Raw genomic sequence first — 26,960 nt, 5'->3', positions numbered from 1 at the left:
TATAAATGTAGAATGCTTATCATGTGAACTTTGCTATCTGACCTTTGTATGTTTCGTGAAAACAAATTGTGTGTGGTTGGAATTTGGCAGCAGTCAAGCCCCATGTTATCAGTGCTTCATTCTTCTGATTTGCCCCAAGTGCTCTTTCATCACCTGACGAGTAGCTGGACTTTTAACTGGCTTCCTGGGCTGTCTTTTTGCACTGGATTGTTGGCGGCTGTCTTTGCCTAACACATGCTCTGCAACAGAAGATTTTGCCTGTCCTTAGTCTGATTAGGAATTATGGGCTGTAACAGAAAAAATTTACTTAGTCTTGGAATTGGTATTGGTGTGTTGTTGGTGATAATTGGAGGTATTCTGATACCAGCTGGAAATGGGATAATTCAGAGTACTATAAATAAGGTATATTCTAACTTTATCTAAAACATGAATGATGTTACTTTATCTTTCAAAATCTTAATAGGTGTGTGCTGAATGTATTGTTTATATTTTATATTCATGTTTCTGCTGCACTATAATGCTGATACTAATGATAATGATGGTGTGAGTGTGCTGTGATCTAATTAACAGATTCCTGTTGTGTTTATTCACTCATCTGATACTCACTGGATTGTGTACTTTGTTAGCACACTGGTGCCTCATCTTTGGTGTCTGGGTTTCGATCTAGATTAACGTTTGCCCTCTCTCTGCTGGCTGTATCGAGAGCTTCATGAAATAAACCGGGTATTTCATAACTAGCGTGAATTCAAATATGAAACTGCCTACAATTGTTACAAATTGGCAGTAGCTTGCTCAGCTCACTCAGAGATGCTGCAGGACTTGTAAAGTGTAAAAACCCATTTAAAAAAGTCAAGATGAAGCGGACGTGACACAAGCATAAAAATGCTATTTGCGGCTCCTGCCTATGCTTGTGCATCACAGGTATTTGTTAAAGGTGCTATATAAATGCAAGTTGTTGTTGTTGTATTCGGCCAATGCTTAAGGTATTGAATATAACTATTACTTGATTAAAGAGGGGTTTTCTCCAGCCTCCCCTGAAGGTTATCTTTTTACCTATCTCTGCTGTCTTCATGTTGTTTCAGGTGGGAGGTGATGTCCGGGGGAAGGAGCCCTCGATGGCTGCAGCCTGCACTTGGGGTGGAGATTGTGGGGGAAATGTGGCCCTCAGCACCTCCCAACACTCCCCCAATAGCTCATGTTTTTTCCTCACCCCTTCTGCCCATCTTGTCCCCTACCCCGTCATCTTCCTAATATCCATTCCTCTTCCACTCCTCACTCTCATCACTGCCCCATCCTTTCACCATTGAACTACACGCTTAACCATCTGACATCACTACATAGCCCCCTTCTAATTTTAAGTTATATCTCTAGTATTTTTCCTATTACTGTTGCTATTTTGATTTTTCTTGGCAACAAATAACATCTTTGGACAATGTGGCTTGAGTGTGCCACTGTGCACACCAATGCAAGGGAACTAACACCCACAGTTACAATGACAAGTTAACTGAATAACCTGGGGTAATGGTTGTATCTGCTGATATTAATTTGGGCTTCCTTGTACTATGGGTTGAGCAAGTCATTGTCGTCAATTCCAACAATGATATTATGAGAAGTCATTGTCTAAACACCATGGAGTAATGTTTTGTTATTAATGCTTCTGGCTTGAAGTTTCATGCATGGGAGCGCTTGACAGAAAGTTGGGCTTGCGTCCAATTCACGATCTGTGTTTCACTCCACAAAGATTTATGCTGGGAATGCTAAAGTTGAAAACCTGCTCCAATATATACTTTTTAAACAAAGACAAATGATTACAAAAGTTAAAAGGTAAAAATCCTATAACCATTTGCAAATTGTAGTGATAGTGAGACTTTTTAAGGTTATAGTTAAGGAACGTAAAGGGATCCTGATATCGCTAATGTAACCCAACACTGTAACTTGTTCTGTAAGGCTGTAAAAAATGCAAACAAGGAGTCCAAGAGATTACACAGGATATACAGCACAGAAACAGGCCATTCGGCCCAACCATTTCACGCCGATGTTTATGCTCCAATCGAGCCTCCTCCCGTCTTCCTCATCTAAATCTATCAGCATAACCCTCTATTCCCTTCTCCCTCATATGCTTGTCCAGCCTCCCCTTAAATGCATCGATACTATTCGCTTCAACCACTCCCTGTGATAGCGAGTTCCACATTCTCACCACTCTCTGGGTAAAGAAGTTCCTTTTTGAATTCCCTATTTGATTTCTTGGTGTAACTACAGGCTGGTCAGTTTAACATCAGTGGTGGGTTTAGAAACAATAATCAAGGAAAAAATTAATGGGCACTTGGAGAGGCTTAAGCTAATTAAAGAGAACCAACACGGATTTGTAAAAGGCAGATCGTGTTTGACTCATCCAATTGAATTTTTTGATGAAGTAACAGGGAGGATTGATGAAGGGAATGCAGTGGATGTTGTCTACATGGATTTTCGGGAGGCGTTTAACAAAGTACCACATAGAAGGCTGGTTAACAAAATTGAGGCTCATGGAATAGGTGAGTCAGTGGCAGCTTGGATAAGGAATTGGCTTAAGGACAGAAAACAGCAAGTTGTGGTAAATGGCTGTTTTTCAGACTGGAGGATGGTAGACACTGGTGTTCCCCAAGGTCAGTGCTGGGGCCACTGCTTTTTAAAAATATATATATATATGATCTGGATATTGGAATACAGAATAGAATTTCTAAATTTGCCGATGACACCAAACTTGGGGGTGTGGCAAACAATGATGATGATACCAATCGACTGCAACAGGACATAGAAAGGCTAGCAGAATGGGCAGACAAGTGGCAGATGGAATTTAATACAGAGACATGTGAGGTGATGCATTTTGACAGAAGGAACAGGGAGAGGCAATATACACTTAATGGCACAGTTTTAAAGAGTGTGCAGGGACAGAGGGACCTGGGAGTTAATGTGCATAGGTCCCTGAAGGTGGCAGGACATATTGAGAGAGTGGTTAACAAAGCATATGGGATTCATAAATAGAGGTAGTGAGTACAAAAGTAGAGAAGTCACACAACACCAGGTTATAGTTCAACAGCTTTTTGAAATCACAAGCTTTCGGAGCGCTGCTCCTTCGTCAGGTGAAGTCACTTCACCTGATGAAGGAGCAGCGCTCCGAAAGCTTGTGATTTCAAATAAAGCTGTTGGACTATAACCTGGTGTTGTGTGACCTCTTACAAAAGTAGAGAAGTTATGCTGAACCTTTATAAAGCGCTGGTTAGGCCACAACTGGAGTATTGCACCCAGTTCTGGTCACCACACTTTAGGAAGGATGTGAAGGCCCTTGAGAGGGTGCAGAGGAGATTTACCAGAATGGTTCTGGGGATGGGGGATCTTAGCTACAAGGACAGGTTGGAGAAGGTGGATTTGTTTTCATTAGAGCAAAGGAGGTTGAAGGGTGATTTGATAGAAGTGTACAAGATTATGACGGGTTTGGATAGGCTAGACAGGGGAAAGGCTGTTCCCACTAGTTGGTGGTACAAGGACTGGGGGACACAGATTTAAGGCTTTGGGCAAGGAGATACAGGGAGGATGTGAGGGAAAAAAAATTTATGCAGACAACCAAAAACTCCCATTCCTACTGGGGGAGGAGAGAAGCTGTGTAACACTGGCGGCACACTATGTTACAGCTTGCCATGAACAGAGGGACAACCAGTAAACTAAGACAAGAGTATATATAAACAAGGCGAAAATATATTTATAAACTCAGGGATATACCTGTTTATACACTGTATGAATGGAACCGCGTTTATGTGTTCAACCATAAATGTATTTTGATGCTTTGGCAACATAAGATGTACCTTATCATGCCAATAAAGCGATTTGTATTGTATTGTATTGTATTGAGTGGTGATGACCTGGAACTCGCTGCCGACGGAAGTGGTGGAAGCGGAGACACTCAATGTTTTCAAGGGGAGACTGGATAGGCACTTGAGGGAAATAAACTTACAGGACTACGGGGATAGAGCGGGACTGACTGGTTTGCTCTACAGTGAGTCGGTGCGGACTCGATGGGCTGAATGGCCTCCTTCTGTGCCATTATGACTCTATGACTATGAATTCCCTGTTTGATTTCTTGGTGACTCTTATATTGATGGCCTCTAGTTTTGCTCTTCCCACAAGTGGAAACACTGGGGTTGATTTTCCTAAAGCTGTCGGGAAGGAGCCAGGACTACAACTTTCGGGTTTTAGTCCTGTCCACATCAATGTTCGGCCAATCCACGCGATTTTCCCTTGATTGACCTTGTTAAGCCCGCCCAGCGGGCTCAGCAGGCCAATTAAGGGCCACCTGGCAACAGGTGACGTCACAGACTGAAATTTCTTCTGTCAAGAGGTCTTGGCAGATGAAATATCAGTGTTTCACAGCTGTTTGAAGCGGTCAAACACTGACAGTCTGACTTCTAACCCGAGTCCTTCTACACAGACTCAGTTAGAACTGTCACCGGCAATGAAAGCTGAAGGCTGTCATTTTTGACAGCTCGCAGCCATTTTGCTTTCAGTGCCGGCTGAGTGATGGACTCCCGAAACCTAGAGGAAGAAAGGCTGTTAAGGTAAGTACAGGTAATTTAAACTTCTTTACACACTTTAGACACACCAAACACACTTACCTTTGCACTCATGCACCCATCACTCACCTGAACACGAACATCGCGACCCCTCCAAGTTCTTCAACCCGACGGCCCGACTCCTCTAACCTGGCGTGGTTTGGAGCCGTCGGGACTCCGACACGACACCCCTCAAAATAGGGATTAGGCTAAAAACTGCCTGTTAACAGGTAGTTAATTGGCACTAATCCCTTCCCGCCTCGGGTTGGCGGGTCCCAGTGCTGGGCGGGTACCCGCCTCCCCTGAAACTTACGTGGAGGCGGGTTTTGGGTGGGATGGTGCCGGGACCCCCGAAATCGGGATTCCACCCCCCCCCCACACTCCTGAAACCCCGCCTGACGGCTCCAGGAAAATCTACCCCACTGTCTCTGTATCTACTCTATCGAAACCGTTTGTAATTTTAAAGACCTCTATTAATTAACCCCTCAGCCTTCTATTTTCAAGAGAAAAGAGACCCAGACTGTTCATCCTTTCCGGATAGGTATACCCTTGCATTTCTGTTATCCTCCTTGTAAATCTTTTTTGCACCCTCTCCTGTGCCTCTATATCCTTTTTATAATATGGAGACCAGAACTGTACACAGTACTCCAAGTGTGGTCTAACCAAGGTTCGAGATAAGTTTAGCATAACTTCTCTACTTTTCAATTCTATCCCTCTAGAAAGAAACCCTAGTGCTTGGTTTGCTTTCTTATGGCCTTGTTTATCTGTGTTGCTAATTTCAGTGATTTGTGTATTTGTACTCCAAGATCCCTTTGCTCTTCTACCCTATTTAGATTCGTATTTTCCAAGTATTATGTGACTTCCCTATTTTTCTTACCAAAATGTAATACCTCACCTTTATCTGTGTTAAATTTCATTTGCCAATTATATGCCCATTCTTCAAGTTTATTCATGTCTTCTTGTAATTTGTTGCAGTCCTCCTCAGCATTGACTATTCCCCCCAATTTGGTATCATTTGCAAATTTAGAAATTGTGTTTTTGATTCCAAAGTCTAAATCATTAATGTAAATTGCGAATAAGTGGTCCTAGCATGGATCCTTGTGGAACACCACTTCCCACCTTCTGCCACTCTGAATACCTACCCTTTACCCCTATTCTCCACTTTCTGTCTTGAAGCCAGCTCGTTATCTATTCTGCTACTTGTCCCCTGACTCCGCATCCTCTGACCTTATTCATTAGTCTGTTATGTGGTACCTTATCGAAAGCCTTTTGAAAATCTAGATAAATTACATCTACTACATTACCCTTGTCTACTTTCTCTGTTACCTCTTCAAAAAATTCAATAAGGTTGGTCAAGCAAGACTTTTCCTTTTGAAATCCATGCTGACTATTCATTGTATTATTTTTGGTTTCTAGATGTTGTTATATTTTCTCCTTTAGTAGGGATTCCATTATTTTCCCTACCACTGATGTTAAGCTGACTGGTCTATAGTTCCCTGGACATGTTTTATCTCCCTTCTTAAATATCAGTATTACATTAGCTATCTGCCAGTCTTCTGGCACTACACCTTATTAACAAATGATTAAATATATGTAGTAATGCCTCTGCTATCACTTTCCTAGATTCTTTTAAAATGCACAGATGAGATTCTTTTAAAATGAAGTTCACCAACCTGTTAAACTCTCCTCCAGAGAGTGTTGCCATCCAGAACTTTGTGCCTTGTGTGCAAAAGTCTAAAGGCGGAGTTAATCTTTGACTTGCAATTTCTTGATAAATCTCCCCCCCCCCACCCCAGTAACAAATTCAAATTTGATAAACATGTATACAGTTAGCGCCAAATGTACTCTGATGTTATGCCATCTAATATACAAAAGAATACAAGAAAGCACAGAATGGAAAAAGGCCATTTGACTCATTGGGGTCGATTTTAGTTCTGGTGCGGGGAATTGGCGGGTTCCCCGAATTTAATGATTCTGACACGATTGTAAATGTGTCTGTGAGATTGATGCAAATTTAACACAATTGGCCAATTGATTTCCAGCGTGTGGGAAGCCTTGGCAATTGAGTATTTCCAGTCAGAAAGTCGGAGAATATGACGTCATCATTGCTGCTGCTTCTAAGGTCCACAGCAAGCCTTGCTTCCTCTGCAGGCTCCCAAACTTCACCATTAAGATGGCACAGGAGCCTGCAGGAGCAACGGCCAGCGGGAGGGCCAGATCTGCCCCCAAATTTGATGAGGCTTCACTCCAGGCATTACTGGATGGTGCTAGGGCCCACGGAGGCCCTGTTCCCTTCTTCAGGGAGGAAGAGGCCTCCCAGTCAGACCAAGGCTGTGTGGCTACAGGTGGCAGGTCAAGTCAACTCCTTGGGGCTCACATGAAGAACGTGGCTGCAGTGCAGGAAAAGAGAGCTCACAATAAAAGGGAACAAGCGAGGACAGGAGGAGGGCCACCATCAGTAGCCCACCTCACCCCCTGGGAGGAGGCGATCCTGGAGATCGTAGGACTGGAGGATGAGGCGCAAGTGGGGGACGGACAGACGGGTGCATCACAGCAAGCTGGTGGCAGAATAGTTTTCCATCTCTCTCATTGACATTGCATGAGTCGGGGATAATGATTCTGAAGCTATAACAGTTGGACCTATGATCAACTGCAATATGCAATGTGCGTGTAACCTTGACCTCACATCTCCAACTCTTTCCTTCACTCCCCCACAGGACCATCGAGAGCCCCCATCCCCACTGTCCAGGAGGAAGAGCCTGAGCTTCCAGACTCCTCAGAGGAATCTGCAACCTCTGAGGGCGCAGCATCATCAGAATTCAGCGCACCCAGCACCAGCGCAGACACTCACACCTCGGTGGGACATAAGAACATAAGAACATAAGAAATAGGAGCAGGAGTAGGCCAATCGGCCCCTCGAGCCTGCTCTGCCATTCAATAAGATCATGGCTGATCTGATCCTAACCGCCAATCTACTACCACAGAACCATCTCCTGAATCTAACAGAATTAGACACACGAAATAGGAGCAGGATCAGGCTACACGGCCCCTGGGCCCGCTCCGCTACCCACAGGGCCATGTCCGATCCGAACCTAGACTCATGTCCAAATTCCTGCCCGCTCCCCGTAGCCCTTAATTCCCTTTACTTCTAGGAAACTGTCTATTTCTGTTTTAAATTTATGTAATGATGTAGCTTCTACAGCTTTTGGGGGCAGCATATTCCATGGACCTACCACCCTCTGAGTGAAGTAGTTCCTCCTCATCTCAGTTTTGAAAGAGCAGCCCCTTATTCTAAGACTATGCCCCCTAGTTCTAGTTTCACCCATCATCGGGAACATCCTCCCCGCATCCACCCGATCCAACCCCTTCACAATCTTATACGTTTCAATAAGATCGCCTCTCATTCTACTGAACTCCAATGAGTAGAGTCCCAATCTACTCAACCTCTCCTCATATGTCCATCCCCTCATCCCCGGGATTAACCGAGTGAACCTTCTTTGTACTGACTCGAGAGCAAGTATGTCTTTTCTTAAGTGTGGACACCAAAACTGTACGCAGTATTCCAGGTGCGGTCTCACCAATACCTTGTACAACTGAAGCAATACCTCCCTATTTTTATATTCTATCCCCCTAGCAATGAAAGCCAACATTCCATTGGCCTTCTTAATCACTTGCTGCACCTGCATACTAACCTTTTGAGTTTCGTGCACCAGGACCCCCAGATCCCTTTGTACTTCAGTACTTTCCAGTTTCTTGCCATTAAGATAATAACTTGCTCTACGATTTTTCCTGCCAAAGTGCATAACCTCACACTTTCCAGTATTGTATTCCATCTGCCAAATCTCTGCCCACTTACTTAGCCTGTCTATGTCCCCTTGCAGGTTTTTTATGTCCTCCTCACTCACTACTTTCCCTCCCATCTTAGTATCATCTGCAAACTTTGATATGTTACACCCGGTCCCCTCCTCCAAATCGTTAATATAGATTGTAAAGAGTTGGGGACCCAGCACTGACCCCTGCGGAACACCACTAGTTACTGATTGCCAGTCTGAGAATGAACCATTTATCCCAACTCTCTGCCTTCTGTTAGATAGCCAATCCTCTATCCATGCCAGAATATTACCCCCAATCCCGTGATTTTTTATCTTAAGCAATAATCTTTTGTGTGGCACCTTGTCAAATGCCCTTTGGAAGTCTAAATACACTACGTCCACTGGTTCCCCTTTATCCACCCTATATGTTACTTCCTCAAAGAACTCCAGCAAATTTGTCAAACAAGACTTGCCCTTCATAAAACCATGCTGACTTTGTCCTATTAAATTATGATTATCCAAATGTCCTGTTACTGTCTCCTTAATAATGGACTCCAAAATTTTACCTACCACAGATGTTAGGCTAACCGGTCTATCGTTTCCAGCCTTCTGTCTGCTGCCCTTTTTAAATAAGGGTGTTACATTAGCAGTTTTCCAGTCTGCCAGGACCTTTGCTGAGTCCAGGGAGTTTTGGAAAATTATTACCAATGCATCCACAATCCCTACCGCCACTTCCCTCAAGACCCTAGGATGTAAGCCATCAGGTCCAGGTGATTTATCCGCCTTGAGTCCCATTATTTTACCGAGTACCACTTCCTTAGTGATTTTGATCGTGTTAAGCTCCTCCCCCCCTATAGCCCCCTGTTTGTCCAGTGTTGGGATATTCTTAGTGTCCTCTACTGTAAAGACTGATACAAAATATTCATTCAGTGTTTTTGCCATCTCCATATTTCCCACCATTAATTTCCCGGTCTCATCCTCTAAGGGACCAACATTTACTTTAGCCACCCTTTTTCTTTTTATATAACTATAAAAACTCTTACTATCTGTTTTTATATTTTTTGCTCATTTACTTTCATAATCTATCTTCCCTTTCTTAATCAATCTTTTTGTTATCTTTTGCTGTCTTTTAAAGTTTTCCCAATCCTCTATCCTCCCACTAGATTTGGCTACCTTATATGCCCTTGTTTTTAGTCGAATACTATCCTTAATTTCTTTACTTAGCCACGGATGGCTGTCTTTTCTTTTACACCCTTTTCTTCTCAGTGGAATATATATTTTTTGGAAGTTGTAAAATAACTCCTTAAATGTACACCACTGATCATGTATCGTCTTACCCTTTAATCTATTTTCCCAATCCACTCTACTCAATTCCGCTCCCATACCTTCATAGTCTCCTTTATTCAAGCTTAGCACGCTTGTTCGAGATCCAATCTTCTCACCCTCTAATTGAATATGGAACTCAACCATGTTATGGTCACTCATTCCAAGGGGATCCTTTACTAGGACATTTTTAATTAATCCTGTCTCGTTACACAGGACCAGATCTAAGGTTGCTTGCCCCCTGGTCGGTTCAGTTACATACTGCTCAAGAAACCCATCCCTAATACACTCAATGAACTCATCCTCACGGCAGCCCTGCCCAATTTGATTTGTCCAAATAATATGATAGTTAAAATCCCCCATAATTATAGATGTTCCCTTATTATAAGCCTCAACTATTTCCTGATTGATACTCCATCCAACAGAGTTGCAACTGTTCGGAGGCCTATAGACTACGCCCACTAGTGTTTTTTTCCCCTTATTATTCCTTACCTCCACCCAAACTGTTTCATTATCCTGATCTTTTGACCCAATATCATTTCTCTGTATTACAGTGATTCCTTCCTTTATTAACATAGCCACCCCACCTCCCCTTCCTTCCTGCCTGTCCTTCCTGATCGTTAAATAACCTGGTATGTTTAATTCCCAGGCATTGTCACCCTGCAGCCATGTTTCTGTAATGGCCACAAGATCATACCCATATGTAGTTATTTGTGCCATTAACTCGTCTATTTTGTTACGAATGCTACGTGCATTCAGATAGAGAACTTTCAAATATGTTTTGTGGCACTTAGTTCCTGCTTTTGCCCTTTTTATTACTTTACCTTTTACTCCATACCTTCTGCCCCTTCCTGACACGCTCTGGTTTCTAATTTCCCCACTGCTACCTAAGTCTATGACCTTCTCTGTTGTCATTTTTATTATTTGCTCTCTAGGAACCTCCCCCCACTAGCTAGTTTAAAGCCCTCTCTACAGCCCTAGTTATATGATCCGCCAGGACTCTAGTCCCAGCACTGGCCAAGTGAAGCCCGTCCCAACGGAACGGCTCCCTCCTGCCCCAGTACTGGTGCCAGTGTCCCAGGAAGCAAAACCCATTTCTCCCACACCAGTCTTTGAGCCACACATTTAACTCTAATTTTATTTGTCCTAGCCAAATTCGCTCGTGGCTCAGGTAATAATCCAGAGATTATTACCCTTGAGGTTCTGTTTTTCAATTTGACCCCTAGCTGCTCATACTCCTTTAACAGAACCGGCTTCCTAGTCCTATCTACGTCGTTTGTACCAACATGGACCACGACAACTGGATCCACCCCCTCCCACTGCAAGTTTCTTTCCAGCCCAGAGGAGATGTCCTTAACCCCGGCACCGGGTAGGCAACACAGCCTTCGGGACTCTCGCTCTCAGCTGCAGAGAACTCTATCTATCCCCCTAATAATACTATCCCCTACCACTACAACATTTCTATTTACTCCCCCCTCTTGAATGGCCCCCTGTTCCACAGTGCTGTGGCCAGGTTGCTCATCCTCCCTGCAGTCCCTGCTCCTGTCCCCACAGGGAGTAAGAAATCCGAACCTGTTGGACAAGAGCAAGGGCTGCGGCTCCTCCAGCTCTACCTCCTGGATCCCCGTACCTGCCTCACTCATAGTCACACCGTTCTGTCCCTGACCATGGGCTACATCTGAATGAATTAACTTCATAGGTGTGACCACCTCCTGATACACAGAGTCCAGGTACTTCTCCCCCTCCCTGATGTGTCGCAGTGTCTGAAGCTCAGACTCCAGCTCATCAACTGGAGTTCCTGTAGCAGCAGACACTTGTCACAGACGTAATCACCGTGAGCCTCAATGGGGTTCACCGGCTCCCACATCTCGCAACAGTAACACATCACCTGCTCCATTCTATGTAATTAATTAATTTTTTTATTGTTAGTTATGGACACCCTCTGGCCGATTTTAGATGCTAGTATCCCCTTTAATTAATTGGATTTAAATTAAATCAATCCCTCTAGTTACACCAGTTAAATGGTTTACGAACAGTCACTCTGCACCAGAAAGGCCTTATTAACTACAACCCACAGAGTTAAAGTTTGAAAAGAGCACCTAACACCCCACTTACCCTAACTCACACTTACCCAATCTCACAGCACTCTTTGATGACTTGCACTCAGTGCTTGCTCACACTAGGACTGGTCTTTTTATCGGGACATAGAGTAGTGTTGTCACCTGGTGTCTCACAGCTCACAAGTGAGCATCAGCAGACTGTGGAGACAGGGATAGCAGTGGGGAGTCCTAGTCGGAGGGCGCAGGACTCTGCCAGCTCGGCTCAGCTGCACGTCGACCCTCTGCCTCTGGGCCCATCCATAAGATCAGCGGTGCTGGAACTCCAGGAACAGATGCAGGAGTCTCTGGCAGGTTTTGTCTTCAGTGTAGCTGTGAGTGTGGAGTGAATGAAGGAGTCCATCGCGAGCATGAGCAGAGCCTTTGTGGAGTCATTGGCGCATGAATGCATCACCATGGAAAGGATGGCAACCTCCATGGAGGAGTTAAGTTGCCAGGTTATGGAAAACATGGTGAGTGTTCATAATAGAATGACATCTCTTGAGGAGCGATGGTTATCTATTGAACAGAGAAACAAGACCTTCATGGAAGTCCTTCTGAGTAGGGCTGCCAGTGCAGATACGGGTCCCCATGGCCCCCCTGATGTGCAGCAAGTTGCTCTCAAGCCACTTGTAAGCGCTGGCCCCTTCTGGCCTGTGCAGCTTCAGGTGGGTGAGCAGCAGCCTGGCGCTCCTGTTGCTGCTGCTGTTGTTGTTCCTGGTTCTGCTGGTGCCGCGGCTGGTGTCCAAGCTCATCTAATGCCCAGAAGGGAAGGAAATAAATGGCTCCCATGCTTCTGGTGTATGACTCGGTTGAGGAAGCGCTGAGTGAAGGTGGCGAGCGGGGTTTCCCAGGAGGTCACACTGGAGATGTGTGTGAGGCTCCAACCTTCCACAGGTGTGGTTAGGCCTGGTAAAAGTTCCCCCAGACCTGAGACAACAAAGTCCTGCCACCTGCAAATGATGACTGATCAAATATCCTCTTTAATGTTGGACCTGCAGCTGATAAGTCAACAAGCCAATAGTGTTCACGCCAGGTTTCACAGGCGTCATCCCCACCAGGTGCGTTTTACGTGGAAAAAGGGTTAAACAGGCAAGGGCCTGTTAAAATGGGATTATAAAGGCCAATCAGTGGTGTTTAAGGACCCTAAAGACCAGTCCCGCCTGTTACAGGCAGGACTGACTCGGGTCAATCAGACACACCTAGGTAAAAATGGCGTGGAGGCGGGAACCAGGCAGGGGGGTCGCGACCCCTAGGTTTTGCGATTTCAACCCCCCACACGCCTAAAAGCCCACCTCACGGCCCAATGAAAATCAAGCCCATCAGATCCATCTGTTTCACAGACCACATACAAGCATGTTTTGTGAACTCTATCCAACTTAGTCTCCTGGGGAAAATTCTGCAGAATTTCTCCCTGGCCTTCAAATCTATTGAATTAATTTCTTTAACCATAAACCCTCCATTATTCAGTTCAGATTGGGTAATTTCCCAGAAGAACAGAAAGCATCACTTAATATTTGATCACATTTGTTTCTAACTTTTAACATTCTTGGCTTAATATTTATTGCACTTTTTTTTAACCCGTAACTACATACATGAAAATATACAGGTAAAGCATACCCAAAAAGTTCAGTGGAAATATAGGAAAAAACCAGTTTGGCAAAGAGGTTAACATGATCATGAAATGGGAACAGTGAATTGCCAGTTCAAGAGCATTAAACACAATAAACAGCTTTCAGCAGCCTTTCTCTGTTTACACTTGTCCAGTTAACTAGACTTAGTTAATTGTTATCTGTTAATGACTAGATTTTCCATCCATTGAGTCTGAATATATGGAAAGTCTGATCTAGAAGCTGATTATACAAATTAAAAAAAAGACATACCTCATGAGAATGAAGAACTTTCAATATCCACCGTTTATTCTGTTTTTCCTCAGTGATATATTAGGATTTTCTATTTTGTGATACATGCTTTTGTTGTAGTGCTTACATGTGATGTTTAAGTAGATTATTGAAATCGATGCAAATGTTTGTCAGATATTTCAGATTTGGAAAATGCAGCTTTCTATTTAATTTGCTTTAACTCAATGTCATTCTTATCTCAATGCCTTTAATGTATTAAATTCCCACGGCATTTATCAGCAGCTCTATTCAGCCTGAATAATGAAGGCTGGAGTAAAACTAAAGGAAAATCACAACATTTTTTAACCTATAGTTTTTGCAGTACAGTGTGTGTTTTTGTTTGACTTAATAGCCCAAGACTTGCTGTTGGTGCATTGTTCTGGGTTTAGTATCGAGTTACAAAAGGATTTTGCAACTCCGGATAGTACAGGTTTCACTAAATTATGTGCTACATTGTCCTCACAATGGGCTGAACCGTGACGTAGGCAGAATAACAACAAGATTAATAACAACAACATGGCAGCTGTCTTTCATTCTGCCAGCGCCTTTCACACTTCATCTAGAGCCATCCTTTATTTCTTAACTTGTCCTATTACCATCTCGCCTTGAATATCTCTTATTGGCCCTGAAATTAGGATCGAGAGCTTGCCGCGCGTGCAAGCCCCAGATGTGCACTCACCCTGCGCGCCGACATCTGAAGCCCGGGCCTGCTTGCATTTCCTGTCACTGGCCCGGTTCAGATGTCGGCGCGATGTGCTTACCTGATCCAGCGGCGTAGTTAGTGCGATGTGCCGGCTGGGATCAGGTGAGCACTGTGCAGCCAATCAGGGGAGGGGAAACTCATTCATGGGTTTGACAGCAAGAGCTGTCAAACTCATGAAAAGTATGGGCTGCCAAAACACTACTTTAACTTTAAATAAAATTTTAAAAAACATCCCACTGATTATAATAACTATAAATAAGTTTTAAAAAATGTTTTAAACAATTAATCAATTTTTTGAAAAAAATAAATTTTTAAAAAATAGGGTCTAAAACTAAACTTACCATCCTGTAAATTCTTTAAAAATAACAAACCGGTGGGAAAAAAAATTCTACATTGTACTAAAAGCCCACTTACCTGAAAAACTAAATACTTACGTCTTGTTTTTCCACGCATAAAGACCGGAGGCCTTTACACTCGGGCAACTGTGAAAGGAATTTCACTGCGCACGCGCTGCCTGTGCAGTCGCGCACGTTCTGCCTCTTAACCCCTTGGGTCAGAGGACAGGAAATGCCGGTTTTCAGCGCATGCGCTGTGCATGCTGAAAACCGGCAATTCCTCCGGGCACACGCGTGAGTACCCCGTCCGTACTCACGCGTTGTGCCCAGAATTACTGGGCCAATGTCTCTTCACCCCCCCCCACAGACCTTCCCTTTTGTTCTTTCATCCCCTCCCCCATTTCCCAGCCCCCAAACTTGCTTTTTAATCTGTTTCATTTCCTGCTTTTTTTCTCAGTTCTGACGAAGGGTTTCGACCTGAAACGTTGACTCTGATTTCTCTCCACGGATGTTGCCTGGCCTGCTGAGTTTTTCCAGCGTTTTCTGTTGTTATTTCGGATTTCCAGCATCCGCAGTATTTTGCTATCGTATTAAGATAAGGCCACCTGCTCTAGGTAGATGTGTCACAAGTGTAAACCTGTCATTCATTTTGTATTTAAACCAATCAGTAAAAACAAAAGCATCACCATGCAAGAAAAAGGGGACTGACTGCTATTCACATGACCATACTGCAATGTGGGAGAAATATAATCCACAATATAATTCAAACTTGTGAGCATCCCAATATCCTTGTAAGCCAATCTCTAGAATACTTATCTTCTGGCAGGACAAAATGGCACATATAGAAAGGAAAGAAACAAGAACTGGAGGAGGTCCCAGGTACTACAAGTCCTTGACTCCATTTGAGAAGCTATCCTGGACATCACTGGGCACGAGAGCAGTGAAGAGACAGTTCCCGTGTACACCCCCTATCAATCTAATATCAGGGTAGTAAGCGGGACTGGTGGGATGGTGTAACCATCTGGTGTTCCTGTCAGTCCCACCTCTGGTGCCCACAATGCAGGTGCACTTCGTAGAAGGCGGAAGTGGGCCCACCAGGCTAGTTTCCTTACAACAGTTGGCCACAGCACTGCTGTAATGAAAGAAGTCTTTATGTCCTTTCTTCTGCTAGACCCACCAGCACTGCTCACAGTGCCTTACCAATGCTGCAATTTGCAGCTATCCCCCCCGCCGCCCCCAATACTGGCACAGGTACCTGTCCACTGTATGTAAACCGCCTGACCCTGGCATTTCCGACAGGGTGAGGTGCATAAGCGAGTGGTGTGGAAGAAGTTTCAAGTAAGCCAATGTTACAGCTTGGAGAAGCGGGATTGTCGATTTTCTGCAATGACAAAGTAGTTTAATATTTCAAAACTAGTGAGAAACTATTTCTGGTTATTGTGGTATTTTTGGTTATCTATAAAAGGGTTTCTTTTCGATCACTATTACAGGAATGCGTTATTGAAGAAGGCACCCTCGCATATGAAAACTGGATAGAAACAGGAAGCCCTGTCTACAGGCAGTTCTGGCTCTTCAATGTGAAAAATCCATCAGAAATTATGAATTTGGGGGCTAAAATTATGCTTGAGCAAAGAGGACCCTATACCTACAGGTACATGTCATTTAATTTAAGCGATGCTGAAAATTTGATCTAGGCAAGATAAATCCTCAGTTAAACCACTCTGTTATTATGCGTTCTGCTGTGAGCATCTCTCACTCCCTTTTTTTGTCCTTTCTCAGTCAGAGGTTAGCTTCCCAATCAAATCCTTTACCACCAATTCCATAGGAAGAGAACGGATTAAAATATTATGGTGAATTCTCCCAATGGCTCATACAATTTAGTCAGTGAGTAGCTCAGCCATGCAGACAAGGAAGGCCCCAGCTTCGAACCTTGGCTTGTGCTGAATTAACTGGTTTCAGCAGGGGAGGTGGGCGGGGTGCTATATTGACCTCAACACCCCTGGTGGGAAAATTGGGCAGGGTTCCTGTTGCTAATTGCTATCCAATAGCCCCTTGTGAGATGTTGGCCAAGGACAGTATCAGGCTTCAGTGTGATACATTGTCAAATAGCCTGAAAAACCAAGGACTCGCATATAAAAAGAAAGACTTGCATTTATATAGCACCTTTCACAACCTCAGGACGTCCCAAAGTGCTTTACAGCCAATGAAGTACTTTTGAAGTATAGTCACTGTGGTAATTTAGGAAACGCGGCAGCCAATCTGTACACAGCAAGCTCCCACAAACAGCAATGCAATAATGACCAGATAATCTGTTTTAGTGACATTGATTGAGGGATAAATATTGGCCAGGACACCAGGGATAATTCCTCTGCTTTTCTTCAAATAGTGCCATGGAATCTTTTACATCCACTTGAGAGAGCAAATGGGCTCTCGGTTTAACGTCTCATCCGAAAGACGGCACCTCGGTCAGTGCAGCACTCCCTCAGCACTGCACTCGAGTGTCAGCCTAGATTTTTGTGCTCAAGTCTCTGGAGTGGGACTATGAACCCACAACCTTCTGACTCAGAGGTGAAAATGAACAACGGGCAACTGGGAGAGCTACTGAAAGTCACTGCCCCCGGAACCATACTCCAGGAAGGATTCAATGCCTTCAGGAGATGAAGGGAGGGGGGAAAAAATGAGAATATAAATAAATATATTGTGGCCCGGATTTTCCGATCGGAGGCTTCCTGCATGCGGATGCCTCCGATCTGGAAAAAATCTACGAACTTACCTGCTGGCTCTGTAGGTCCCGACACTTCCGGTCCTGGGCCTCTCCTGGTCCACGCGCGTGCAGAGGCCCAGGTAGCCCAGGGGCGCAGGCGGTTTGCAAGCGTCCCTGGGATCACATGGGCCATGGGGAACCAATCAAAGAAGGGAATCCTCCTTCACACTTTTGACAGGTCTCTTTGTGTAGACCTGTCAAAAGTATGAATGGGGATCATTCAAAAAACACACAAAAACAATAAATTAAAAAAAAAAAAAATCACATTTAAAATGACATTAAATTAAATATTTTAAACAAAAATTAAATTTTTTGAAAAAAATAATGAAAGTTTTTTACGGTGCTAAAAATAAACTTACCTTTTTTCAAAGTATTTTTAAATTATAAAATGAGTGAAATTTTTAAAACTTTTTTAAACTCTTATGCTGGTAAAAGCAGGCCTTACGCCTGCTTTTACCAGGCGTAAGATTTTTAAAGGGTTTCAGCGGACGGAGGTTCTGCAGAAAGCAGAACTCTCTGCCCGCGGAGACGCTTTTCCCGGGCAGGCGGATGATCTGTCAAGAGGATTCTTGACAGATCGGAAATGCCGGTTTTCAGCGCATGTGCTTCGCATACCTGAAACCGGCGCTTGCGAGGCCCCTATGGGTGTGTACACAGCTCATACACACCCGTGGGGGTCGGAAAATATGGGCCTGTGTGGTAAGTCTTGTGTATATAGAAACTAAAAAAGATGTAGGATTAGATTTTAATGTTGTGACAGAATCTTGGGATTCAGGTATTGTTTAGGAAATGCTCTTGTGGTTTCTGGATACAATCCAACCCCCTTGTTTGATTACACCAATGTAACACATATCTGTTCTGCATTTGTGTAATCTCAGCCAGTCATTTTATGTACCTCTGATAATTCCAAAGGTTGCAAAAAATTTAAAGGTCTGAGAATATTTTAATCACCCGATAAGCATATTACAGTACAAGGTTCAGCATGGGATTGATCAAACTTTATAAGCAGTTAATATCCTAAAACATGTGTTCAGAGACTTTTCTATCTGGTCACTGTAAAAAAAAAATTAAAGCACTGGCTTTAGCCACTTTAAATATGTATGTTGGACAAGAGTCATATTTTTCAGATTAGCCCAAATAAGCACGCAATTTGCTCAAATTTATAACATTTACAACATAAAAAAGACATATCGAAGACTTCTGAAAAACAAATTTAGAACTACCAATACAATTACAATTACATCTGACCATATAATCATCACCAACATCTTCATTCTCAGTTGCCTTCTCTGTTATGAGAGTTACTGTTCTTCCCTTTGAGCTTCACTGTGGAGATAACTCTGTGGCATTCAGTGATATTCTTATAATTTCTCCCCACATGCAGGATCTTTTCCCCTCGTTATTTTCAGGCTTCTTCATCTATTTTGACCTTTCACCCTCTGCGCACCGCAATCCTCATCCCCTTCCTAATTCCTTTCTTGCATTAAAAGCCTTCTCAAAATGGAGCTTTTCTACTGTACTTTCACACATCTCCTCCAACACCTCTTACTGTTTGCCATCCATGTCTCCTCCATGATACATAATGCAGTGCATGTATGAAGGTGCAAGTGCTCGTTGTTGTTTGTCCATACCTCTTTGTTGCTGCTGAATGCAACACAGACTATTGTTTCTGTTTTATTTCTAGGGTGCGGTATCTCCCGAAGGACAACATTACTGTAAATGATAATAACACGGTATCATACCTACAGCCCTATTCAGCTATCTTTGAGCCTAGCATGTCAGTTGGCCCAGAAACGGACAGATTCACAGCCCTCAACCTTGCTGCTGCAGTAAGCAACAATCGCATTTGTTGAAAATATTTATTTAAAACCAATCAATCAATCAAAAAAAAGGAAAGAATAAATTTACGTGACAAAACACTAGTACTGAGATTCTGCACTTAATTTTGTTGATATTTATTGGTAGTAAGCAACATGGGCATCTTGTTTCAGTGGAAACTTCAACTGAGGAGAGAACAATTTCCATTAGATAGATAACTAATGCAGTGGCAAATATCATTTATCATAGACTCAAAAATTATATCACTCAATTTAAATGTTGAAAATCAGATACGTTGCCTTTTCTAATTTTTACATATTGTTTTTGCTCTGATACCACACATCTGTTAAACAGCCCAGAACTTTAAACCTGGAAAGATTTGCATGTTATTTTCTCTTTGCATAGCTCCTCTAGTGACACAATATCATTAAGATCCGATTGAATCTTTGAACACTGAATGAAAGATATTTGATTTGCACTTAGTATTGGTGTAGTTATTGAGTGCAGTGGACAATTAGGGCAATGCAGAGTTTGAGCTCCATGTGGCGCTGGTTTCCCAAGTGCCAAACTCTGAAACCTATATCTTGAAATAAGGCAAGAATTAAACAAATCAATAACAAAAGCAACGTGTAGTTCTGATCTCCGAGTCATAGTAAGAATATTGTTATCCTTGAGTGGGTAGAAAGGTGAGCAACAATGAGGATTCCGGGTGTCAGGAATTTAAGTCATTAGGAAAGTCTTGAGGGGCAATTTTGACGTTGGGTGATGGTGTAAAATGGGCGACGTTGATTCAGCTGCCCATTATAAATCTCTCCCCATTTTTATTTTTATTGAAGTCAAAGGAAATTAAAGTGGGTGAAGAAGCTCAATGGAAATGAAAACTGGGAGAGATGTAGAACGGGAGGCTGAATCAGTATCGCTCAATTTACACTATTGGCCAAAGTCAAAATTACCCCCTTGCTTTCTATGGACAAGAAAAGACTTTGAGATGGCCTGATGAAGTTTGCAAAACTTTGTTAGGAATTGACATAATTGCTGCAAATGAATTATTCAAGTTAAAAGTGAAGAAAATAAGAGTAAGAAGGAAGTCAGGTGAATTTTTCATTCAAAGAGTAATAGAATTGTGCAATAGGTTAACAGGTATATGAAAAGGTGGGCAGGTGGGGTTGATGCGTGAAAAGAATTACAGGCATGCCAGGCAAATGGCATCGTCAGGTTTCTAAAGAAAATGGGAAAACTTTCAACTTTTTAACAACATTGAGAGTCAGACTCCAGAAATAAGCTGGGGAAGTTTTCCCATTTTAATCGGTGAGTAACGTTTTCTGTGACATGGCGAGATTTAAAGATCACATTAGAATAAAGTCAGTAGGCAATGGAGGCCAGACAGTTTCCTTCCTTATGTGTAAATCAGTTATTGTACACAATTGTATTTGATGGATGACAGCAAACAGAGTCATAAATATGATATAAATTCTGTGTACTGGAGTTGCTGAACTCAAACATATTATTTCTACCTTTCACAGGGTGCACCATCTCTGTATCCCCCACTACTTCATGGTCTTGTCAATAATATCTTGAAAAAGGCAAACGCCTCCTTGTTCCAGGACAGAACAGTGAAGGAATTACTTTGGGGATATGAAGATCCAATCCTGAAACAAGCACATTCAAAAGACACAATTACTGGTATATTTTACCCAGTAAGTATTAAAGGATTAACTTTCAGATTTTATGTTGCCGGTAATGGAGCCATAGGGCTCGAATTTCCAAGCCCCGTGGAGGCGGGTTTGGAGGCGGGAGTGGTGGGAAAATTGCAGAATCGGGGGGGGCAGGAACCCATCCTGTCCCCAACCCGCCTCCGTGCCAATGTCCCAGTAAGCAGGTATCTGACCTGTGCTGGGAGCCACCTCCCCGAGGTGGGAAGCGGATTAGTGCCAATTAACTGCCTGTTAACAGGTAGTTAACCGGCAGTTTTTTGCCTAATCCCTATTTTTAGCCCTGAAGTGTGGGCTTCCCGATGGCTCTGAACCACAGCAAGTTAGCGAGGCGGACCATCGGTCTGAAGGGGTTGGAGGGGTCGAGATGTCCGTTGCGCAGGTGAGTGATGGGTGCATGTGTGCAGAGGTAAGTGTGTGAGGTAAGTGTAAAGTGTTTTAATAAGTTTTACTTACCTTTACTTTCTCCTGCAGGCTTCCTTCCTTCAGTTCTCGGGAGTCCCTCAGCTCACCGGCACAGAAAGCAGAATGGCCGCTGAACTGTCAAAAGCTGCAGCCTTCTGCTTTCTGGTCTGGAGAGCTCTCTAACTGAGTTTGAGTAGAAGGACTCAAGTTAGAAGACAGATTGTCAGTGTTTGACAGCTTCACAGAGCTGTCAAATGCTGATTTTTCATCTGTCAAAAGCTCTTGACAGATGAAATGTCAATCGCTGATGTTACCAGTAACCAGGTGTCCCTTAATTGGCCTGCTGAGCCCACTGGGTGGGCTTAACAAGGTCAATCAAGGGAAAATAGCGTGGGTTGGCCACAAGCCGGTGGAGGCGGGACTACAACCCAAAAAGTGTGAGTCCCACCTCCATCATGTCCCCATTGATAAATTCGAGCCCATAGGGTGGAATCTTGCCAGCCCTGGGGAGGCAGGTTTGGAGGCGGGACTGCTGGGAAAATGGCAGAATCTGGGGGCGGGTGCCCATCCCGCCCTTAACCCACATCCGTGCCCAGAACAGCCTTATTTAGAATTGCACAGGCTAAAAGTGTTGTTGGAAGGGGGGTGCGGAGGAAATCGCTACACCACCTGTCGAAATCCATTTTGGCCAGCAATGCTGGCTGAAGAAAAAAGTTTATTTTCTTTTCAATGTTCTGCTTTTCTTTATACGGTGCAATTGTGGCCCTTTAATCTTTTAAAGCACCCCACCACACCCCCGCCCCACCCACCACCTTAGCAACACCAAATGCCAGGAACGCAACAAATTCCTGATGCCCAGAATTGCTAAAGTATTAATGCAGATGGCTCAAATGACTTATTTCAGTCCTTAATATTTCATATGAATACATCTGCCCAAATATGGGCTGGGGTATTCGGCGTCAGCCATCACTTCCTGTGGAAAATTCTGAAGCGGCCCAGAAGCTGCCGGAAAATGGGCGGCAAGCCTGTGAAAAATTCAGGCCCGTCAGTTTGTTTGGTTTTACATTGTTTTGCTCTGACAATTCTCGGCATCTCTTGCGCTACCGCTGCAACTTATTACGCTGTATTTGCGACTGTTTAATGCATTTGACTTGTCTGTGCCTCCAGTACAACGGAACAGCAGATGGATTGTATAACGTGTACACTGGAAAAGACGACATTAGCAAAGTTGCAATCATTGACCGCTGGAGGAATGTGAAGTAAGAGTAAAATGAGGTTGTCGTCATCTTTTCATGTACTCTCTGAGCACCTTCCTCTGAAAGTAATACAAGATGCCTTTTAATGCCTTCTGGGCATCTGTGTTAAAATGCAATATTTCCAAAAAATCTCTTATAAAAATATACAGGTAGTAACAACAAGTGCTCTATTACTTTTGTGGTTTCCATCATGAGTTTAAGGGGAAAAAATTGCGTTGATAAACGCCTCTCGTTAGCGCCCCATGGGGCATAAATCCCTTAGCGCCCGGGCATGGTGCCGCTAACTCCTTCCGCAAAATTCAGCGGGAGGTTAGCGGTGGCGGTAGCTGGTAGCGCCCCGTGGTGCTGCGCCGCTGGCGATGACATAATTCCCTTGCGCCCCCTGACCTATTGCTGGACAATATGACCGACAGGGTCAGGCGGCATTTATGCAGTGGCGGCGGTGCTACTTAAAAGGGCAGGTGTCGGGCGGCCGTATTTTTTGGTCGACAGCCAGCACCTGTCCCCTTCCCCTTTTGTTCCTCAGGGTGTCGGTCGCAATCGTTCAGCCCAGCACTCCTCTTGAGTGAAGGGCTGTTTTCTCGGCACTTCGCTCCCCAGTGGTCCAGCAGGGCCCTGGTGCACGCAGCGCTAGGCCCCTCCGCTTTAATCAGGGGAGGGAGGTCTGCAATGATGCGGTGCTATGTGCCGATGCACGTGGCACTGTTGCATGTAGCGCCGCGATCTTCAGTTGTAGCGCCCCAAGAAGGAGGTGGAGTGCTTCCAGTAGCGCCCCGCCTCCGGCTTGGGGCGCTACAACTCCATTTCCGGCGGAGGGGTGCTAACTTTTTCAGGGCACTACCCAATTTTTCCTCCTAAATGTTAAAACTGTGTACTTGCCAAAAGCTAGGTTGCACACAAAACCATTTATTATCTTCATTTACAGAGTTATAATAAGATATCTGCAACTTTCAAACTGAATTTTAAATTAAATTGCATATGTGTCATTGGATCCCTATTTAATTAGGAAAAAGCAGATTGAAATTTGTGTGTGTTTTACAATACACTGTATTGCACCAAAGTAAGGGCCAAAATATACAAGCTAATATTTTCTAACACTTATTTAAATCAATACGAGTAATCACATTGCTTACTTTGCCCAACCCAAGTTTAATAGATCAGTGCAGTTGCATAAATGCTTTAACTTACGATATAAATTCACAACTAAATGGTGATAGTGCGCATTGAACCAGAGGTACCAGATACAAAAGGGACATGTGATCCCCCACCTCACCATTCATAAACAGTTTTGCCGTAATCTATAGTGTCACATTTTATAATATTTCATTACCTTTAATCTAACCAATTTAATGTTTGAATTTGACTAAAACATGAGTGATAATTATCTTTTTTTTAGGAAACTCACTTTCTGGGATGATCCTTACTGTGATATGATCAATGGCTCAGGTAAGAACGATACTCAATCATCGGACCTACCCTAGTATCATTAACTAAACTGTCTCAAACAGAAGATGCTGGAGACCCGAACAAAAATATTGCAAGACCTCAGTTCTCTGAGCTGGTGGGTCCTATCGATCTTTAGATGGTCAGTGACTTTGTACAGTTAATATTTAGGAATTAAAACCACATGAAAGGCAGAAAGTAATAAACCAACAGTCTGGGTCACTGACGCTCTGCTGCAGTTAGAATCAAAAGTGGCCACTTTGTTGCTTGTAGATGAGTACACTACAAACATTCCCCCATGAATCATCTGGACATTCAGAATTCGTATCAGGAAGTTCTCCTTCTCACAAAGAGTGATGGAATGGATTTCTGAATAGAGTACTGGAGGTGAAAACCCTGGAATCATTTAAGAACCAACTGGAAGCTGCAACGGAGGGACTTTAGGGCCATTCTACACTGAAGAACTAAGATTGAATGACCTTCCTCACACGTCATTATCCCGTGAGCTGTGGTGGTGATATGAAGTGGTGCTACAACTGGCCTCACTGCTCCTTAGGCTAGAGGGGAAGATTCTGGCAGGCAGGGCACAATTGCTATTCAGTGTGTGTGTGTGTGTGTGAATTTTAATAAGGCCAAGATCAGGCTCCGCTCTCACGTTCCCCATGGCAGATGATCAATTGTCACTCACTCTCTGGGGTCACCAATGACGAATAACTGCTTGCCGAGGTACAGGAGGGCAGCTGGTGTCTGTGGAACTGTACTCAAAGTGAGTCAGTGGCTTAAAGGGAGGCGGGAAAATAGAGGCGGGGTGGGGGGGTGGGGCGAGGAAGGAGATTTCAAGTGAAAGAGCCTGAACAACAAATTGAAAATAGCCTAAACTGCAAAATTTGACAGTGGTAGACTCATGCCTAATATATGGTCATTCATGGTGTGGGGCCGAAACTCCTCTGACAAAAGTTGATGATCCCAAACAGAAAAACCTAAATACAAAATAGAGAGGATTCCTTGTATTACCAAAAACAACAGCTACCTGAGAATGTTAGTCACAGGCCGTAGCGTAACTATAGATCACTTCATTAACTATGCTCAGAACTCTTTGATTGCTGTTGCTATCTTGTAACACACTTTCAACTAGCTATTGTATTCCACTTACTTTTCTCTCCATGGGTGGGCCTTGAGCTGGGAAGGTATGTTAATGAATGGTCCACACAATCTTTGATAAAAAGCATACATATTGTTATCCAGACAGAAGATTAAGGATGAGTGTTCATGGATTTTTATTCTACCTTTTATGTTAATTACTTTAATTAATGACAGGTGCCATCGTTAATTAAAAGGTAGCAAATGCCCCCTTCTTAAAGAGGCACAACTCATAAACTGTAATTTAAACTAAAAATTTAAATGAAACTTAATAAATTTAATTAAAATTGTATTCCCTGGGGTGATGATGCACTCCAGTCCCTCCGGTGCCCACCAGTCGCGGAAGGCCTCGAGCGTGCCGGCGGACACCGCATGCTCCATCTCCAGGGACACCTGGTGTGAACGTAGGCATGGAAGAGAGGCAGGCAGTCGGATCGAATGACCCCCTCGACCGCCCGCTGCCTGGACCTGTTGATGGCCATCTTGGCCAGGCCCAGGAGCAGTCCCACGAGAAGGTTCTCCAATCTGCCCTCTGCACCGGGTGACCAAAGATCAGGAGCGTGGGACTGAAGTGCAGCCAGAAATCGAGGAGCAGCCCCTCAAATAGTGGAAGAGGGGCTGCAACCTCTCACCCTCAATGTAAATGTGGAACACGGACTCCTCCAGGCCGCAGAAATTACAGGTGGCCAGGGAGTCCGGGAATCTGCTTAAACACTTGTTGGACGGGACTGCCCTGTGCAACACTCTCCACACCAAATCCATGGCTTTCATAATGTAGTGGCAACTGCCATATGACTACAATCACTCTTCAGTGTGTAGAGTTTTTACCATGTCTATGGGCTTTCCAAAGTTGTGAAATCACACACTAGTCTATCTCCAGTAGATGCTCTGTAAGCCTCTTTATTATACCACAACCACTGACATAACTCAAGTTATTTGGGGTTCCATTGTTCATAAGGAATCCACATAAAATGTCAACACCATGCTTTATGTTTGGTGCCCAAAGATAGGTTTAAGGCAGGGATGAGGGTTGGGAAAATGTGGGTTCCATTTTATGCATGTGAGTGACTAAACATAGAAAATCATATTCAAATACTAGTGTCTACAAATTGTCAAACTTGCTACTGGATGTTGAGTGCCATTTTTCACAAATAATATACCTTTGTATTTTTCAACAGATGCAAGCTCATTTCCACCATTTCTTCATAATGAGGAGAAATTGTATTTTTTCTCTTCTGAGATTTGCAGGTAATGTACCACTGAAAATGTGCACAAATCATATACATTTCATATTTACTTTTATACATTAGCAGCCTTATCTGCGAATGCAAATTTAACTGCTTCAAAGAGAAGTGGTAAACACTGGCCACTGGCATGCAACAAGACCTGGACAACGTTCAGGCTTGGGGTGATAAGTGGCAGGTAACATACGCACCACACAAGTGCCAGGCAATGACAATCTCCAACAAGCGAGAGTCCAACCACCGCCCCTTGACATTCAATGGCATTACCATCACCGAATCCCATACCATCAACATCCTGGGGGGTCACCATTAACCAGAAACTTAACTGGACCAGCCACATAAATACTGTGGCAACAAGAGCAGATCAGAGGCTAGGTATTCTGTGGCGGGTGTCTCACCTCCTTACTCCCCAAAGCCTTTCCACC

At 43.7% G+C, this 26,960-nt stretch overlaps 1 protein-coding gene across 1 annotated transcript in view; it reads left to right on the top strand.

The window, feature by feature from the left end:
- Window positions 1-229: 229 nt before the first annotated feature.
- Window positions 230-26,960, top strand: part of cd36 (CD36 molecule (CD36 blood group)) — a 40,387-nt gene continuing 13,656 nt past the window's right edge. Inside the window, exons 1-7 of the mRNA XM_086010368.1 lie at window positions 230-402; window positions 16,244-16,404; window positions 19,202-19,346; window positions 20,859-21,032; window positions 22,620-22,711; window positions 24,105-24,154; window positions 26,470-26,539. Coding sequence (XP_085866494.1) covers window positions 283-402; window positions 16,244-16,404; window positions 19,202-19,346; window positions 20,859-21,032; window positions 22,620-22,711; window positions 24,105-24,154; window positions 26,470-26,539 — 812 coding nt within the window. The 5' untranslated portion in view covers window positions 230-282. The remainder of the gene's footprint in view (window positions 403-16,243; window positions 16,405-19,201; window positions 19,347-20,858; window positions 21,033-22,619; window positions 22,712-24,104; window positions 24,155-26,469; window positions 26,540-26,960) is intronic.

The sequence above is a fragment of the Somniosus microcephalus genome, chromosome 17, assembly GCF_052327205.1.
Source record: "Somniosus microcephalus isolate GS21.2 chromosome 17, FLI_Smic_1.0, whole genome shotgun sequence".
NCBI classification, from domain to species: domain Eukaryota; kingdom Metazoa; phylum Chordata; class Chondrichthyes; order Squaliformes; family Somniosidae; genus Somniosus; species Somniosus microcephalus.
Note: the sequence above shows the minus strand (reverse complement) of the source record. Positions and strands in the feature narration are given on the sequence as shown.